This window comes from Mauremys mutica, chromosome 6, assembly GCF_020497125.1.
Source record: "Mauremys mutica isolate MM-2020 ecotype Southern chromosome 6, ASM2049712v1, whole genome shotgun sequence".
Taxonomy (NCBI): Eukaryota; Metazoa; Chordata; order Testudines; family Geoemydidae; genus Mauremys; species Mauremys mutica.
In genome coordinates this window covers 98,536,093-98,555,788 of record NC_059077.1, presented here as the reverse complement: position 1 = coordinate 98,555,788, position 19,696 = coordinate 98,536,093, and the positions used below count along the sequence as shown (strand labels likewise).

Genomic DNA, 19,696 nt, shown 5'->3' with positions numbered 1-19,696 from the left:
TTAAGGCAACACAAACTGTTCTGAAGACGTATACAGGTGAAGCTGTGCCCATGTTGGGCACTATTGATGTTAAGGTGGAGCTCAATGGACGAGCGGCTAAATTGCCACTGTTTGTGGTGAGAGGTAACTACCCAGCCTTAATGGGTAGGTCTTGGCTTGGGAAGATTCAGCTGAACTGGGCAGAAGTGCACCGGATGACTAAAGAAGAAACGAGTCTAACCCCTATACTAAGGAAACATGCTGCTTTTTTTGAAGATGATTTGGGAAGTATGAAGGGAATCACTGTGACATTGAACATTAAACCTGGCAGTCCACCAAAATATCTGAAAGCCCGAACTGTGCCATATGCCATCAGGCCAAAAGTTGAAGCAGACCTGGAGCGCCTGGTCACCAGTGGAGTCCTAATACCAGTTACCCATAGCTCATGGGCCACTCCTATCGTTCCAATAATGAAGAAAGATGGCTCTCTCCGGATTTGCGGTGATTTTAAAGTCACTGTCAACCCAGTGTTGTGTGCAGAGCAATACCCGCTTCCCCGCATCAATGACCTCTTCGCAGGCCTGGCTGGAGGACAAAAGTTCAGTAAGATTGATCTGAGTCAAGCATATTTACAGATGCACGTCGATGAAAAGTCCCAAGAGCTGTTGACTATTGTGACTCATAAGGGGCTTTATCGATACTGTCGCCTACCCTTCAGAATCACATCGGCTCCCGCCCTGTTCCAGAGGGCTATGGACCAGATCTTGTGTGGCTTGTCAGGAGTTCAGTGCTATCTGGATGATATCCTGGTCACTGGAAGAAATGAAGAGGATCACTTAAAGAATTTAGAGGCTACCCTACAAAGACTGGAAGAGTATGGCCTACGAGTTCGCAAAGACAAGTGTGAATTCTTCAAGCCCTCTGTTGAATATTTGGGACACATCATCAATTCTGCAGGTCTTCATAAGGCCCCTGCAAAAGTTAAAGCTATTGTGGAGGCTCCCCCACCTCAAAATGTAAGCCAGCTGTGCTCATTTCTAGGACTACTGAACTATTATGGAAAGTTCATCTCACAGTTAGCCACACTGCTAAAACCACTTCATGAGCTCCTTCCGCTTAAGGCAACACAAACTGTTCTGAAGACGTATACAGGTGAAGCTGTGCCCATGTTGGGCACTATTGATGTTAAGGTGGAGCTCAATGGACGAGCGGCTAAATTGCCACAGACCATCGACCTCTGACATCAATTTTTGGACCCTACACAGGCATTCCCCCATTAGCTGCTAGTCGTATGCAACGATGGGCATTGATACTTTCTGCACACACATATGAAATCAAATATCGGAAATCCACTCTGCACGGCAATGCAGATGGCCTCTCAAGGTTGCCTTTACCGGTCAAACATCAAGATAGTGCCCAAAAGGAAATCTTCTACTTTGAACAGGTAGAGAATACACCCATCACTGCTACTCAGATAAAGAAGGCAACCCGCGTTGACCCAGTATTATCCCAAGTTATGGACCTGGTGATGCATGGAAAATCTCGACAAACCTCTCCGGTCTCACCCGACCTTGTTCCCTACATGTCCAGGCGGACGGAGTTATCGGTCCAATCTGGTTGTTTGTTGTGGGGGAGGCGTGTCATTATTCCACCACCCCTGAGATCACAGATGTTAGAACAGCTACATTCCGGTCACTGTGTAATAGTGCGCATGAAGGAAATTGCACGAAGCTATTTTTGGTGGCCTAGATTGGACAGTGCTATTGAAGAGAAGGCAAAAGCTTGTATGTCATGTCAGGGTGTAAGAAATGCACCCCAGTTGGCACCCTTACACCCATGGGACTGGCCTGAAAACCTGTGGCAACGTATTCACGTTGACTTTGCTGGCTCCCTTGAAGGAAGCATGTTCTTGGTGGCAGTAGATGCCCATTCTAAATGGCCAGAAGTCTCTATAATGCAGTCCACTACTGCAGAGAGTACTATTCAAAAACTACGAGGACTCTTTAGTCGTTTTGGTCTGCCAGAACAACTTGTGAGCGACAACGGACCGCAGTTCGTCTCTCAGGAGTTTCAAAATTTTATGAAGGCAAATGGATACACCACATCACGTCAGCACCATATCATCCGTCCACCAACGGATTAGCTGAAAGATTTGTGCAGACAATGAAAAACGCTTTGAAATCAGCAAAGGGGCAACACTCCATTCAAAAGCGTCTGGATACCTTCTTACTTTCCTATAGAAACACACCTCATGCTACGACCCAGGCTTCCCCAGCCTTTCTAATGATGGGACGACAGCTGCGCACTTGCTTTGATCTGCTGAAACCTTCTGAACCCAGACAAACTGTGCAACATCAGCAGCAATATCAAGTCATCAGACGGGCACCCAGAGCAAAAGACCGAACCTTTAGCCCAGGACAGCCAGTTTTGGCTCGGAATTATACTTCCAGAGCTAAATGGGTCCCGGCCACAGTCATCACTCAAACAGGACCTGTTGCCTATACAGTCCGGACTGCAGAGAATCTTACCTGGCGGCGACATGTAGATCAGCTGTTGCCAGGTCATGCCAGTCTTCAGGACGCATCTGCAGTTGAGGGGTCTGACTTCACCCCTCCTGGTGAGACACTGAATCATGTTCCTGACTGTTCTCCTCCATTACCGCCGGCAGCTGAGATACCCCTTTGCCCAGCATGAGCTGATACCACCTCCTCACCTATTCGTGCTGCGGACCCTGAGCCCCTAGTACTTTCGGGTGCAACAACACCAGAAGTTTGCCATAATCCACCTAGAGACAGAAGGCCTCCTCATCGGCTGGATCTTTAGTTAGGGCGAACCCACGATTATGGGGCAAAATAATCCCCAGGGTTTAGCCGGGAATGGAGGCAGTCTACCCTCCTTCTCTAGTTTAGTGTGTGTTTTATTTTGGGGATGTTCTTATTAGGGGGGGAGGAATATGTTGTGTATTTGGTTGTCATGGGTTTTGTTACTATGGCAACTGAGTTAGACTATTAAGGGATAGCTCAGCCGGTTTCAACCGGCTGAGTGAGCTCTCTGTGTCTGTAAATAAAATGGAGGTTTTGGTTAGCTGTCTGCTCTCTGGCCTCAAGTGATTGCTTCCTACACCAGCTGCCCCAAGGATATAACAAGCATGTTCTCACGTTTAACCACTTATGTCAAAGGGAAGCTTGTGTACTTAAAGTTAGGCAAATGTTTACAAGTCCTTTGCTGAACTGGAGTCTTAAGGTAACGAGAAGATTTTTCTTGGGTCTCTATTTTAAAAAAAAAAAATCTAATTAATACAAATCACTACTTCTGTAGGTTGCTATTTTGTATAAATAAATATTTATTTATAAATATTATTAAATCTCTGAAAAAATAAATAAAATAAATACATTAATATTTTGAATAAATATAAATGGACCAACATAAAACACTTTTACAAATCCAGTGAAATGATATGAAACTATTTTCACAGAGTAGGAAAATAATATATATTTGCACTAGTTTAAAATTTGAGTGCCTAGAAACTGGGCTATTCTTGTTTCTTTGTTATCCTTGCAGCAAAATACACCTCCAGAAGTTTCACTTGCTTATGAGTCCATGTCAGGATCTTTATATGTGCCTGTCGTTCCAGGCAGCTTGTGAGGGTATTTAGCATGAGATGTAGGAAATCTGTTGGAGGATCTCTTGGATGATCTCCTGGACCCAGTCTCTTTCTGGGTTTCTCTGGGCTTGAGAAACTTTTGGGGCCATGTGAAGTCTCTTTCTTCATTCTGCTGTTGCAGGAAAATTATCCTTCCATTTTGTTTGGAAATTGTCCCGGTTCACATTTGTTATGCTGAAGCAAAACATGTTACAGTTCAGAGGTAAGATTTCATTTTTAAAAGCAGCCCAAGGGAAATTGGAGCAAATGCGTAATATCAATGATGAAGAAATAGTAAGGTTTTTCTCCTTTGGTTCAAATACTTTGTTGTCTTCTGCAATGTTTTCAGCAAAATCTTCTGTTTTACATTTTCTCATGTGAATAAATCCGTCCAGTAATGGCAAGTAGTATATAACTAGTACAGTTGAAGTTTGACAGTTTGCTTAATTCAAGATGGACTGATAAGAGTCTCGAAAGGTGCTGCTTGTAGAATCAATTTAGAGATGAAGGACTCCAGCGAAGGTGCAGTTTCATTCAGCTGTTTTCATAACATCATTACTTGAAGCAGCATGTGCTGGAATGAAAAAGGGGAATGGTTCAAACATGGAGAGTTTCAAAAGCCAAATATAGGCCATCTTTTTCTAAGCAGATGTCAACTCATAAATCCTGAGCCTCACTGCACTTATCATCTTGTCACAATTTGTTGTTACTAAGGCTGTTGAATTTAGGGGTAAACAAAACAAAGAAAAGCAGAATAAGAACCTTCGGCCATCCCCATGTGCAGAATTGGATGATGGGCTAGAAGTGTGTGAGCACAGACCCTGCGTTTTCTTGTGTCCTAACTGGAATGTTGTCTAACGAGGCAGTTGTTGAAAGGGGGCTTCTCACTGTTCTTTTCCCCAACTTAGACACTTACTGGGCAAAATTATATTTGGTATGGTTAGTTATTACTTAACGATATTTTGTCATTAGTTAGCAGTTATGATATATTTGTATATTTTTCATATAGAATATTGTGTGTGGTAGAGAAGCACTAAATTATATGCTACTCTAAAAAGATTTGAACATATTTTTGAAATAGCTTTATGCATAAAATTATGATGAGAGAAAGATTGGGCCCTACATATTAGGAGTTATAAACGTATTGACCCATCTCTCTCCAGCTGTTTTAATCAAATAATATTATCTGAGTTTTTCTAGGAAAAAAGAAAAGATGATACCTTAATTTTGAAGTCTCTTTGTGAGTATGTTGAGCATGAGGAAACATCTGGATATTTCTGCACGGATGATCTCCCAGGCACACTGGCCGTATTGCTTTTCTTTCAGGAAATCGTTGATTGTCTGGAAGTATCTCTTCAGTTTGAGGCTGGTGAGCAGGAGGTTCTCCTTTCCTGGGTAGGTTATTTCCTTTTCCATCTCAGCACTCAAACACGTCCCCAGTTTCTCAATCTACTGGTGAAGTCCATTCTGGAATTCCTTTATGGATGTCTCATTCCAGGCAGCTTGGGTGAGATTGTTGTTAAAGATATGGAAGAGTTCTTGGAGGATCTGCTGAATGGCTTCCTTGGCATACTCTTGCTGGGACAGTCGGATCTTGAGGATATCTCTGGGCTTGAAAGCTGTCCTTTCATTTAGACATTGGAAGGGAAAGTTTCCACCCATTTTCTCCAGATGCTTTAAACTCTCGCTGTTCATTCTGGTTTGTAGAACATAAATCCTGTTACAGTCCAGACATGAGATTTTACTGGAGAAGAGCAACATGAGGCAAAATTGCAGCAAACTCCTGAAGATCATGGTGATGTCTTAGATTCTCTGTCTTTGTGTAGAAATTGAGCAACTGGTGCCTGTTCAAGGTCTTTCGTAGACTTTTGTGTTTTTGACCCATGTCTCTGAATTTAAGTATTCTGTAGGAAAAGAAATTTCCTTCATCACTTTCTACTTTTCAAGGTTTTTCCTGCTTGAGGTTTTTACTTTCAGTTTCCTTCTTTTTATTTAATGGAAGCGAACAAGTCATTAGAAGAACAAAACCACAATCATTACTTTTTTTAAATTAAAGAATCCCTACATTTCTTCCTTAGGTCTCCCCCAGCCCTCTTAGATAAAGAAAATGTAAAGGGTAAGAAGAATGATGATTAACAGTGTCATCCAGTTACAGGTTAGAGTAGGGACCTGTCTGTCTACTCCCAAGTACCTGTAGTTAGTAGGGATAGGCAGATCTGAATGTGTGTTCCATCAGTAAGTTACATCAGCAAGACTATCAGTCTTATGAGAGAGGAAAAACCATGTGTGTAGAGAATACAGGAGGATGGACAGCAGGCACTGAAAAACTGTGAGGTTTACTTAAGAAACTGATAACTGAAAAGATTGTGTGTTTGAATTTTCACCATTTAAGCTTTATTCTTTTTTTTCAATGTGCATTTCACTGAGCTTGGACATTGAAATTCAAGTGGTCTGATGAATGAAGGTGCATCCTGTGGCAAGTTTCATTTTCTGTTTTTCATACCATAGCACTCAGCTGTCATGTTGGAGTTTCCATCAGTGAAGGGGAATGGTTTCCAACTGAAAAATTGAAAAGGAATGTTTTCATATTAATTTTAAAAAAGGAAAAGAAGAAAACATAAACATATTTCTGTTCATATCACTTCTTTTACATCTCCCTCCCCCATCACCTCAATTTCTTTCTTTAGTCATGATCTAGAGTTTTGCCTAAACTATCTGGAAGTGTCACTTTGAAGAATGTACATAAGTATTGTACATAAGTATACCATATAAGGGACCCAGTCATACCAGAGGCTTTGCACCCCAATCTTGCATTCACTCCATGGGGGTCCTTTGTGTGCATTTTCTGGCAAGTTGAACCTTCAGGAGATAATATTTATATTAAATATATAAATATATAAATAAATAAATATATAAATATAAATATTTATATTAAAGAGTAAAATTAAAAATCTTAGCTTTTCTTGTTAACGTAAGAAAGCAATGGGAGTAAAGACACATAGTCTTTCAGCATATTTTCATAAGCAATTAACCTGTTTTCTGGGAAAGATTAGCTGTAGACTCAGCTGGGTGAAATATTTACTAGAATTTGATGAAATACTGTATATTTAAATTTCAGTGAAAATAGCAGGAATTTTTACTGGAATTTTTTCCTCTGTGTCAGCCAGCTTAATTTGAATGTGAAATAAGAGATTAGTTTAAACCCTTTTCCTATCTTTAAATAATCTGCAAATAAATTCAGAATGTATGAATGTGTTTATTTAAAGTGATTTGACAAATGGTTTATACACATTCCACTCTGATTGCTCAGGACCTCCTCACCACGTCTTTTCCCTATGAATATTTGCTATGCAGAATTTGCTACTTGCTCTGTTTTATGGTTTACCTGAGTCACAATGCTATTGTGTCTGTTCCCGGGCTGGTTACCTTCAAATTCAAAACTTCTTTCAAAATGTCTGCATGAACTTTTCTCAAGAAAATTCTCTTTAAAATAAGCATTTATATGAGTGTTTGTTATACTTTCTAATTAAAAAGATGTTCTTTACTAACAAAAACTCAAATGGAGAAATATTACAGAAAATGTTTATAATGGGCCAAACATTTGTCATAAATGTTTAATAAGTCTCTCATGTTTAGACTGTAGCTGAAATATGTTGTTGACTGACAGCTCTTCAGAACTAGTATCCACCTACACCAAACTTGGTAGAGAGGTGGATCCTCAGTAGATCTCATGCAACCGGCAGGTTTATTACTAGAATTTTAAATGTTGGGTTTAGGTAATGTTTAGGCATTGTTGATGTTATGACTGAAGTTGAACACATTCTGTACACCAAACTGGTTGTTAGTGGCAAGGAACCACACAAGCCTGATTTGGATGGTGTGGAGGGGTGGCACCAGTTGTTCAGAAAACTGAGGCATAGAATTTCTGACTTGAGTGTCCGGAAGCCTGATTGATATGACTTGATTTGTTTGTGTGTGTGTGTCTGTCTGTAAGACTTGTGAATTCTAGTTGATATTATGAAATTGTTGTCATGAAATTTCCTAATCATAGGAAACCTCTTTCTATGTGTGTCCATCCTGTTGGACAGGACCTACAGCAGGTACTCATTAGGCTGAGGACAATGGGGGACACTTAACTTTAAAACTGATGACAGCATCGTTCTGATGACAGCATCGTTACAGTAAGTAAGGTGCCCGAGTTGGGAAACCAGTTTGGCCAACCTGATGTTAATTACAATGGGGGTTATGAATGGAAAGCTACTGAAAGTCAACCAAGAGACAGATGACAAAAACAAAAGGTTCTATAAGAAATCACTGGGGGAAGACCACAGAACATGTGGGCAAGAGAAAGGAAGGGGATGAACTGGCCAAAGCCAGGTTATCTAAGCTGGGGGAGAAGGCTCTGTTTTTGTGCATATAAGTGACTCATTGCAACAGAAGGATGTTGGATGACCCCAAGTGACTCTGATCCAGGCCCACAGAATGGCCTGGTGTGTTGAGGAAACTGAGGCAGGGAATGGCGTATAGAGTTTATAATTTTTATTCCAATCTGTGTATTTTCCATGCGATTAGGTAAACAGCAATAGTGTGTTAGAATCCTGTGCAAAGTGTCTGGGTGTTATAATCTACACTTACTACATGGCCCCTGGAAGAGGTAAACACCTCTGGGTGCACTTCTGAGAGAGGACATGTTAAAGCTCATTCTGAGCTTCAAAGACTTCCCAGTTGACATCTCGGATGAGCCCTCACTTATAACACTGGCAGAGCCCAGTTGTCATCAGGCAGGATTGAACCTGAGACATTCAAACCTTAGTGTATAAGCCTCAGCTGTAGGGGCTGAAAGCCACATGCCTCTTAAGCCAAGGCTGTAGCAGACTCCTCAATCTCTAGATGGTTCAGGTGCCACTAGAGAGTGATAGAGCACCACACCAACCAGGCCTGGGTTGCATACTTCCCCTAGTTGAGGAAGCCCAATCCAAGCTTCAGAGATTTCCCAGCTGATATCCCAGCTCACTGAGAAACTGGGAGATTTACTTAAGAACCCAATACCAGCTGTGAAAAGCCTGAGGAACAGGTGCAGTTGAAGGGTGTGAACATGTTATCTTCTCGGGCACTTCTGAGTAGTTCCCAGTGATGTAGTGTAGTGACATGGAATGGAGTTGTCCAAAAAGATTGTGTGGGTGGTAATAAATATGCTAGAGAGACTGACATAAATGAATGTCACTTTCAGATGTGATTAACTTTTCACCATTCAAGCTTGGACATTGCAATTCAAGTAGTCTGATGAATGAAATTTGCAGCCTGTAGCAAGTTTCACTTTCTGTTTTTCATACCATAGTACTAGGCATAGCACTAGCGTGTTGGAGTTTCCATCAGTGAAGGGGAATGATTTTCAACCCAAAAATAGAAATGGAGTTTTTCATATTAATTTTAAAAATGGAAACAAAGAAAACATATGAATATTTCTGTTTAAGTTATTTCTTTTACATCTTCCTGCCCCATCACCTCAAGCACATTCTTTAATTGTAATCTGGAGTTTGTCCTTAAATTATTTGGAAGTGTCACTTTAAAGAATCAGTTTATTGTACATAAATATACGTATATGGGACCGAATATTAATATAGGCTCTTTACCCCATCTCCGATAGACCCCAGTGGGAGTTCTGTGTGTACATTTCCTGGCAAGTTGAAGCTTATGAATATTTATGAGAGAGAGAAATTTAAAAATCTGAATCTTAACAACAAAAGTAATAAAGCAATGGAAGTAAAGACACATAGTCTTTCAGCATATTTGCATCAGCAATTAGCCTGCTTTCTGGAAAAGGTTAGATGCAGACTCAGCTGGGTGAAATATTTACTAGAATTTGATGAAATACTATATATTTAAATTTCAGTGAAAATAGCAGGAAATTTTATTGGACTATTTTTCCTTTGTGTCAGCCAGATTAATTTGAATGTGTAATAAAAGATTAGTTCATCCCCTTTTCCTATTTGCAAATAATCTGTAAATAAATTCAGATTTTGCTGATGTATTAATTGAAAATGATTTGACAAATGGTTTATGGGAACACATTCCACTCTGATTACTTAAGACTTCCTCACCATATCTTTTCCCTATGAGTTTTTGCTATTCATAATTTGCTACTTGTTCTGTATGATGGTTCACCTGAGTCCACGCTATTGTGCCTGTTCCTGGGCTGGTTGATTTCAAATTCAAAACTGCTTTCAAGAATTTTTCTGGAGAGATTTCTCTTTAAAATGTGTATTTACAGAATACCTGTTATATATCTTCTTTACGCAAATGTTCTTTTCTAACAAAAACTAACATGTACAAATATTTCTGAAAATGTTTACAAAAGGCCAAACATTTTTCATAAATGTTTAATAAGTCTCAAATATTTAAGCTGTAGCTGAAATATGTTGTTGGGAGCGCTACTGTTGATGGATAGCTCTTCAGAAATACTATTCACCTACACAAAACTTGGTATATAGGTGGATCCTCATTAGATTTGATGCAACCAGCAGCTTTATTACCAATATCTGAAATGTTGAATTTAGGGTAATTTTTAGTCATTATTCATGTTATATAACTCATAGTTTAATGGATTCTGTACACAAAACTGGTTGTTGGTGTCAAGAAATGCACAAGCTTGATTTGGAGGCTGTGGAGAGGTGGCACCAGTTGGTCAGAAAACTGAGTGTGACTTGCCTGATTCATATAGCTTGATTTGTTTGTGTTTGTGTTGGGGGGACGAGGGGAGAGTCTATCTGTAAGACATGAATTCTAGTTGATATTATGAAGTTGTTATGAAATTTCCTTATCATGAGAAAACTCTTTCTCTGTGGATCCATCATGTTGGACAGGACCTACAGCAGGTACTCCCTAGGCTAAGGATAATGAATGTGGAGTATTTAACTTTAAAACTATGTTCTAATGAGAACATACTTATGCTAAGTAGGGAACCAGTTTGGCCAAGTTGGTGTTAAGGAGTATGGGGGTTAGGAGTGGAAAGTTACTGAAGGTTGACAAAGAGACAGATGACAAAAATGAAAGGTTCTAAAAGAAATCACTGGGGGAAGACCCACAGGACATTTGGGCAAAAGGAAGGAAGGAGATGAACTGGCCAAGGTCAGGTTATCTAAGCTGGGAGAGATGGCTCTGTTTTTATGCAGATAAGTGTTGCATTGCAACAGAAGGATGTTGGATGACCCCAAGTGTCTCTGATCCAGGCCCATAGAATGGCCTAGTGTGTTGAGGAAACTGAGTCAGGGAATTGCATGTAGGGTTTAAAATTTTTGTTCCAATCTGTGTATTTTCCATGTGGTGAAGTAAATAGCAATAGAGTGTTAGAATCCTGTACAGAGTGTCTGGGAGTTATAATCTACAGTTACCACATGGTCCCTTGAAGAGGTAAACCAGAAGGCTCTAACCTATGAGTGTACTTCTGGGAGAGAATGTGTTATAATGACTTCCCAGTTGACTTGCGGGGCGAGCCCCCACTTGTAACGCTGACAGACCCCAGTTGTCAGGGGGCAGGATTGACCCTGGGACATTTGAAGCATAGGGTATGAGCTTCTACTGCATGAGCTGAAAGCCACATGCACCTTAAGCTAAGGCTGTAGGAGACTCATCAATCTCTAGATGGTCCAGAGGGGGACAGAGCACCAAACCAACCAGGAATGAGTTGCATACTTTCCATAGCTGTTGATCCCTGTCATCAGCAGGCAGAACTGAACATGAGACTTCTGGAGCTAAATGCATGAGCCACTGCTTCATGAGCTAAAAGCCACATGCCTCTTACTCAAGGCTGTAGCAGACTCATCAATCTCTAGTGGGGTTCGGTGCCACTAGAGAGGAACAGAGCACCACACCAAGCAGGCACACCTACAGAGATGGAACTCTCTGTGTGAGCCTCTCAGCTGCTCCACACGGAAGTGTGGGTGAGGTGGGCAGAGGTGGAATAGGGTCGGCTGCCTTCACCCATCATTCCCTCTTTCCCGGGATGCCATGGATTGTTCTCCATAGGGTTATGATCTGTGTCAGGGGCCTGGACTGAGCAGACCCACATTGTGGGGGATCAGTCCTATTGCAGCTCTGCTGGGCTGCACCTCATTATGAGAGCTGCCCAAAAATGACACTTTAAAAGGTTGTCCGAGGCAACTGCATGCAGCCTGGAGCAGCCCCAGAAAATACTACTTGGCAGTGAAAGGATGGGGGGTGGGAGTCTAATGGGTGAAGAGCTGAGACAGAGAACGAGAAACTTTGGTAATCCTATTTCAAATGGCCTATTCCTGCTCTCATTATTCACATGTAATTTTGTTTGTGGTGTACGCCCAAGAATGAATCTAGCCTGGGCGCACACAGAGGAAATGGGATCAGGCAGTGGGCCACAAACCTTATAAGAGTGCATGTGAGCACAGACTTAATATTGGGGGCAGTGCTAGTGTGGGAAGGTGCTGGATATATACAAACCTGACTTGATTTTGGTGGAGGCAGAGGGTATGTGAATGCACATTAAGCTGAATGATGAGGTATGGGCAGGCTAATTACACACTAACAATTGGTGTGTGTTAAGGAGTGCATGCAGTCTTGCTTACTGGGGGAAAGGGCACCAATCTAGCCTCTTCCAACACAACCATCTACTACACCGAACATCCAAATTGACAAGTTTTTTGGGGGAGAAAATATACATTTCAGATCGTATATCTGGTAAAAAGTAGAATAGGGAAAGGTGGTGGAGTTCAGGTGTGGTGTGTGGTCTGTTTGAATGGAAAGGCTAATTATCATTCTGTAATGATTATTTTTAATATGGAATTACTGCAAACCGGGACTCATCAATGTATTTAAGCATGATCCTAACTGGTAGCACTAACATCAGTGGGATGGCTCACATACTTTTAGTCACATGTAGGCTGTCCAGATGTCCTGATTTTATAGGGACAGTCCAAATTTTGGGATCTTTTTCTCATATAGGCACCTATTACCCCCCACCTCCTGTCCCCATTTTTGACATTTGCTATCCGGTCAGCCTAGTTACATGCATAAGTACTCTCTGGAATTGGGGTTTTAAGGCTGAACAATTACAGGGTTTTTTAAATTTTTATTCTCCTTTTCTTTCTTTTTGGTTCAATAGGTATTTAATTCAAATCATTACTACTATAGGTTTCCATTTTATATAAAATAATTATTTATTTATAAGTAACAAATATCTATGATAAATACATAAATAGGAACAATAAATAAATGACTGACATAAATATCCTGTTATAAATATCATAAAACGATCTGAAAATATTTTCACAGTGCACAGATAGAATAAATAGTAACAACAGCTTTTAAAATTCCGCTGCATCTCATTTTAAATCATATATAAAATATTACTTGATTTCGGTTAGTACTTCTAAAAATGTAGGTATTTAACTTTTTAAACTTCTTTGTGAGTTAGTCCTATATTTTTTTGTAACTTTTTTGCATCGATAGCCTTCATTTTGCAATTTAAACTTTGAGTATATCAACAGAGTATTATCACGTAAATTATAATATAGACAGTTGGAATTTCATTATGGAGTGAGTATATTCCATAATAGAAGGTCAAGTATTATGGAGTCTTAGAAGTCACTGTGGGAAGAATCAGTAGAGAGGAGGAAATCCACTGCACGGTACAATTTCATCCAACTGTTTTAACCTCTGTAGTCACTGCATCCTTAGCTGGAATGAAATGAAATTTGGTTGAAACACAAAGGGAAAACTACATTTTCCATTGCATTAATGTCAGTACATTAAATGAAAATATCTTTCCACACCTCATATTCTCTCAAATCATATGCTCAGTTCATATATTTTATAAACGTCTCTATGAATCTTCTCAAGCTGTGGTATATGATGAGGACAGATTAATAAATAACAACCATGACCATAATAGAAACTCACTACATATGTAGAACTCAGACTACCTTGGGGGTGGAGGGGAAGTATCATTATTTGATGACCAAAGTACTGGTGAGGTGACTAAGGATTCGAAATATATGTACTTTGTTGCATAGACTGCCAATTATGTAGTGCATAACAGCACCTGATCTATGGGAGATTATGAAGAATCACAAACCTAAATAAAAGTAGAAACACAGAAAAAGAAATCAATGTAATTGCAAATCCATTTCCAGGAGAGGATGGGAAGAGCCTGAAGCTTCTGCCATGGAAGCCACTGATCCTGTAGAAGAGGATCAGGCCCTATATAAGCAGAGTTATAAAATATCCGCTATCTCTGTTCAGCTGTATAATTGACACTAATCTTAATTCATTTACTCCAAGGAAAAGATCTGTACTGTACCTTAGTTACTAAGCCTTCTAGTGAGTTTGTCAATAAGTACAAAACATCTGGGTATTTCCACACGAACGATCTCCCAGGCACACAGGCTGTATTGGTTTTCTTTCAGGAAAGCATCTATCCCCTGAAAGTATTTTTTCACTCTCTGAGTGGTGAGCTGGAGGTCCTCACTTTCTGGGTTGGTTAATTCCTTCTCCATCTGTGTTCTCAAACATGCCTCCAGCCGCTGTATTTGCTGGTAAAGTCCGCTTTGGAACCTGACTATGGATGTCCCATCCCAGGCACTCTGGGTGAGGTTTTTGCTAAAGATGTTGAAGATCTCTTGAAGGATCTCTTGAATTGCCACCTTGGCATTCTCCTTCTGGGACACTGAAAGTTCAACAACATTCTGGGTGGGCTTGAAAGCTGCCCTTTCATTTATGCATTGTGAGGGGAAATTTCCGCTCATTTTCTGCAGAAGCTCCAAGCTGTCTTTGTTAATTTTGTTCTGCTGGAAGTGAAGCACAGTACAGAGCCGAGATGAGATTTCAGTAGAGAAGAGCAGTACAAGGCAAACATGCAGCAAACACCTGGTGGTCATGATGATGTCTATACACTCCTTTTCTTTGTGTAGAACCTTGAGCCTGGAGTTTGTTGAGGCTCCTACGTAGACTGCTGTGTCTTTCCTGTATGTCTCTGAATTTAAATATTTGGTTGGAGAAAGTTTCTTTGATCATTTTCTATTTACAAGATTTTCCTTCTTGGAGGTTTCAGAGTTTTTCTTTCTGTTTTTCTTGCTATTTTCTAGTTCTTTTACCATGTTTCCTCCTTCTGTTTTTGTGTGAAAGTGACCACCCATGACAATACACAACCCTGTTAACTCATGTTGGATCCACATATATACAGGCTTTTTATTATACATTAATTTCTACAATTTGAGAAGATCATCCACAATTCAAAAGTGGTACGGAAAAGACCTCCAATTCGTCAGACAGTGGACTTCCCATTCATAACCTCCTTCATTTGAGAGATCAGGAATATTTAAATTTTTCTAGGCATGGAGGAAGTAAATGTGGGAGGAAGGGGTTAGGCCTCTCAAAAATATTGGCCAATCTTCCCAACTTTAACCATTTCCTCCAATTTGGAAGGCACATTTAAAGTCTAGACAGCACAAAGCATCAGTATCTTCCTTCTGTGAAACCACAGGAGATAGAATGCTCTGAGGAAATGGAACCTTAACTCATTGTTATTTCCATGTTTTAATATACATACTGGAGCTGAGTAATAGATCCAGCTGAAAGGTGTGAATATCATGTCCTGTTGATCACTCCAAGTAGCTGACAATAGTGAAAAACTGAGAATAATTCATAACACAGGATGAGCAATTAGTATAGTAACACATGCTAGAGAGGTACCCACATGGATGACTGTGATTGACAATTTGGTCAGAAGGAGGTTATGCAGAGAAGTGACATTATGTATTTTTTTTTTTTACCAATTGTGTCCCTGGGATGAAAGAATTCAAATAATTTAAAAAAATGAAATTCAATATTCACCATTTTTGCTGGTTCCTTCTCTTTTAACCTTTGCCTTCTCCTCTGCTTGGGCAGGGAAATTCTTTAGTTTGTTTAATTCTCTTCACTTCCTGTGGTCACGGTTCATTTTCTGGTTCTCAAGGCCTAGCACAGACTGTTGTGCTGGAGTTTCCATCATGGCAAGGAAATGTGTTTTAATTCAACAAGAAAACTATTTTCACTGAAATTAAAAATGAAAAATCACTTGAAGAAACCATGAAAATATTTTTGTGCATATTAATTTGATTAGAGTCTCCCAAGTCTTCCTGAACTTTTAAAAGAAATTTGAGATTTTTGCTTCAAATTTTTAAAGCCACTCCTCAAAGCAGAGAAAGAAGACTTACCAGAGCCCTCAGATTGTCATGGGCTGTGCTCCCCATTCTCCCATGACTTTCCAGGGGTGTTGGGCATCCGTATTCCACACCAGGGTGAAATACCAGGGGAAGATGTTGCGAGGTACTGAAAGCAAATGAACAAAACTACAAATCCAGTATATGAATGAGACCATTCTTTTGGTCTTATTACTTGAAGCTTCATACCCCCAGCACCCATTGTTCCAGCCTGGGGCAGCCCTGGCATGGTGGCTGTAATGGAACCACGCTGATAGGGACCAGAAGGCAGTTCTAACAAAGCCCTAGAAGTGATGCAGACACTCAGGTGCTCTGTGTGGAAAGATTTTGTGTTCTGTGCAGAAGCCATCAGGTCATCTATTTTTATGATGAAAGCAGTGCAAACTATTTCCTCCTGCCTGCTAGTGAGATGATAAGGATGAGCTTAAGTGGGGATGTATTAGTGGTGTTTTCCTCCCTTCTTATCTACCTGTGATTGGCTTTCCCACAGGAAGACCTACAGTCATAGATGATGGATAACATCAATGGCTCTTAAGTAGATTAAAAGATTCTTCCATGTAGCGCAGATTAAAAACCATGTGATGGAATGATTGTCAGGAGGTTCTCCTCTGCGCTATAGGGGTACTGAAGAAGTAAGACTTTGAAGAAGAGTTTGTGAGAGGTGGAATATGACCAGGTCAAGGCCCCTCTCCAGCCACTCCCCATAATTGAGTTTCCATTTCAGCATGTAGCTGTGGATATTCTGGGTCCTTTCCATAAGAAGACACCCAGAGGAAAGCTGTACATACTGACTTGCTTGGCCGTAAGGCCAGGGCAAGCACCACCTCTGGCCGCAAGTTTCCTAAAGATGAGTTCAGCTATTGAGGATCTAATCCTCCCAGACGAAATGTAACATTTTCATGGACTCTCATTGTGCCAGCGTTGACTCTGGTCGCAAGGTAAAGATGTGTTCAGCTATTGAGGATTTAATCCTCTCAGAAGAAATGTAACATTTTCATGGTGTGACATTCTGTACCTCCATTACTCAGGCAGTGCAACTTCCCCTCCCACATACATAACTGAGTCCCATATGTATATATTTGTTATAATATTGCATTGGCCAGGAAGCATCGCTTTATATTGCACATGCTACATTGTACATGTACATTATACATAAGATCATATTTCCTTTTGTAAACATGTAACCACCTTATGTAAAATTGAGCAAAATGCTTAAAACAGTTCAAACACATTATGTGAGGAAAAGATACACACTGAAAATGTGTTGCGGTTACTGAAGTATTTCCCAGGACTATCTCCTTCAGCCCTGCATCTCAGGATATAAAATAATCTAGACCGGCAATAAACTGTACAAAGGGAGACTGTCTTTACAATGTAAATAGGTGAAGTGATCTAAAACATACTTTTCTTGGGCAAGACCTCATAAGATCAGATTACATGTCCTTCAATTTTGCTCAGTTTTTCTGTGTAAAAGAATGAAAGCTGGCACCTCCTAGAGTAGAAAACCTCCCAAACATTTTAGAAACGAATTAACCACTATATTAAGTCACATGTGCTGCCCTACCCTCTGTTTATATACAAAAGCAGAATACAAGCAGAATAGCGGCACTGTGCTGAAAGCAGGGTATATGCTGGGAAGTCTCTATGCCCCTGGGATTCTGTCATGCCTTTCTTTGCAACCTGAATGGAGGGCTGCGGGTGTTGCCACTAGACAGGTCTGTGCTGTAGGTGACAACCAATGTATGAGGTGTATCGGAACCCCATTTGTCTCTACCACTAGAACACCAGTGCAGCTATTCCATGCCAACCCATGCCAACCCAGCAGACTAAGGGGCAAAATATTCCACCCAAAGCCAGATTTTTGAGCTTTGATGAGAGGTGGCCCCATTTGGCCCCATGTGTTCTGTATTTCTTGCCTCACTTTCTTGCTAAGGATATTTGCATACCATAATCTTCCCTTTTCTGTGACCTCATAACTTCCATAGCAAGTTGTTTCTAATGTCATAAGCAGTGGTGATATGTGGTAAATTAGCAGCAGTAGATGAACTTCAGATGTATAATGTATAGCATGTCCTCAAGCTTAAGGGGAAAAAAAGCACAAGTATTGATTTGTTCTCAGTCCTTATTTACAACCTTCTACCAAATTGTTCAAATTTATTTGAACACATTGGATTAGAATGAACAATCCTCGATCCTTAGATAATTAGGGTAGTTTAATGACTAATAGCAATGGAAACCAAGTGCTCCACCCAACAAAAAGCAATAACTTGGGAGTTCTCAGGCAGATACAGGGCCAGAATATGGTGTATTGATCCTTTCCCCAAGTACAGGGTATCTATCTAGTGCTCAAGATAATGTTAAAAGGTGCAGTCCAGGTACCCCATGCTACTACATTGCCCAAGGAAATGTGGTTCACCAACAAGGGGGCAAAGCTATACACCAGCTAGTACATTCCAAGTTGCTAATACATAGTCATCATCTTCTGCACAAAAGCACAATTTTTGTGCATGGCCATGAACCAAATGCTGCTTGTTTGACTAATGGAAAAATTGTCAATTCCATATCCATGCCATCTTATTTTATCTTTTTGTCTGACCACTTTTCCTTGCCAAACTCTAAAGCAAAGATCAAGCGGAGTGCACGCTAGGTGTTCTGAAGCACCAAGGTAAATCAGTTTGATGTCAAAATTGCAAAACCGATATGGAGTGAGGCTAACCCAGATAGGATCCCATACTTTATTGCATTCGATAACGTGCCACACAGCATTGAAAATGGTGGTATATTACACTATAATACAAACAAGTAGCATGATGGTTTTGCTATATTTCCCAAACTTGGATGACCTGCTGAGGGGGAAAATTGCTCTAATGAAAACACTAGAGGTTAGCACATAGTGTAGACACTTTACTTTGACAGAATGGGCAAGAAAAATATTGGCCCAGCCAAAGCATAGAAGCAACTTGATGTAACCTCTCTTCAAGCAGGTCATTTTAACTCTTCACTTTTACATAGTATCTTCAGAGGCTTTATGTAAACTATGTAATTATCTTCTATATTTCCCTTACTCCTACTTTTCATCTAACAATTATGGCACCACAACAAAGTTCATTGCATATTTCCCACATCATTTCTCCTTCTTTTCCTCTCTCTTGGTCTGTGTCAAGCTTGCCTGTACTTTTCCTTGTATAGGCAGCTTCATCTCCCTGTTAGACCAAAACTGTGCTAGATAACCTGTAAGGGCCATCAAATAAACCCCTTTAATCCTAATTTCCCTTGAGGGGCTTTCCAACCTTGGGAAGCTTTTTGGCTAAAAGATAAGCTCATGTTGGCCTATATTCATCTTAATGTCTGACAACGTGGCAACCCTTCAGCACAACTCCTTTCACAAAAGAACAATTTCATATCTAGTGGGGTGATTGTTTTCAATTACTTGACTGTGTATTCATGCTGGTGATGGTTAAATGCATAGATAATTGAAGCATGTATGCAGCTGACATTTGCAAAATAATAAAATGTTAAACTATCTTCTATGTTGAAATTTTATGACTTTCAAAAACATATACTAACTATGCAAGTCAGAATGCATCAATTCTCCCCATGTATAAATCTGTGTGGTATAAATCTGCTCCTTGAACGTGTCAGATACTGCTTTGTATAATGTATGAGAAAATGTAAGTGCACTATGACATGACACACAGGATCACAACACAGATTGACATACAAGCAGATGGACATAAATAGACAAGACAGAGGTGCTATAGCTGTTATCTAAACACAAAATCTTAGACAAGGTGAAGAACCTCCACAGGCTATAGAAAAGGTGATTCCAAGTCACAGGAATGAT

At 40.2% G+C, this 19,696-nt stretch overlaps 1 protein-coding gene and 1 pseudogene across 1 annotated transcript; both read right to left on the bottom strand.

Moving 5' to 3' along the window:
- Positions 1 to 4,843: 4,843 nt before the first annotated feature.
- On the bottom strand, positions 4,844 to 5,416 carry LOC123372248 (annotated as a pseudogene).
- Positions 5,417 to 13,953: 8,537 nt separating this feature from the next.
- On the bottom strand, positions 13,954 to 14,529 carry LOC123372498 (interferon epsilon-like). The gene has a single exon (XM_045020616.1). The coding sequence runs from the start codon at positions 14,527 to 14,529 to the stop codon at positions 13,954 to 13,956; it is 576 nt and encodes a 191-aa protein (XP_044876551.1).
- Between the last annotated feature and the right edge of the window lie 5,167 nt (positions 14,530 to 19,696).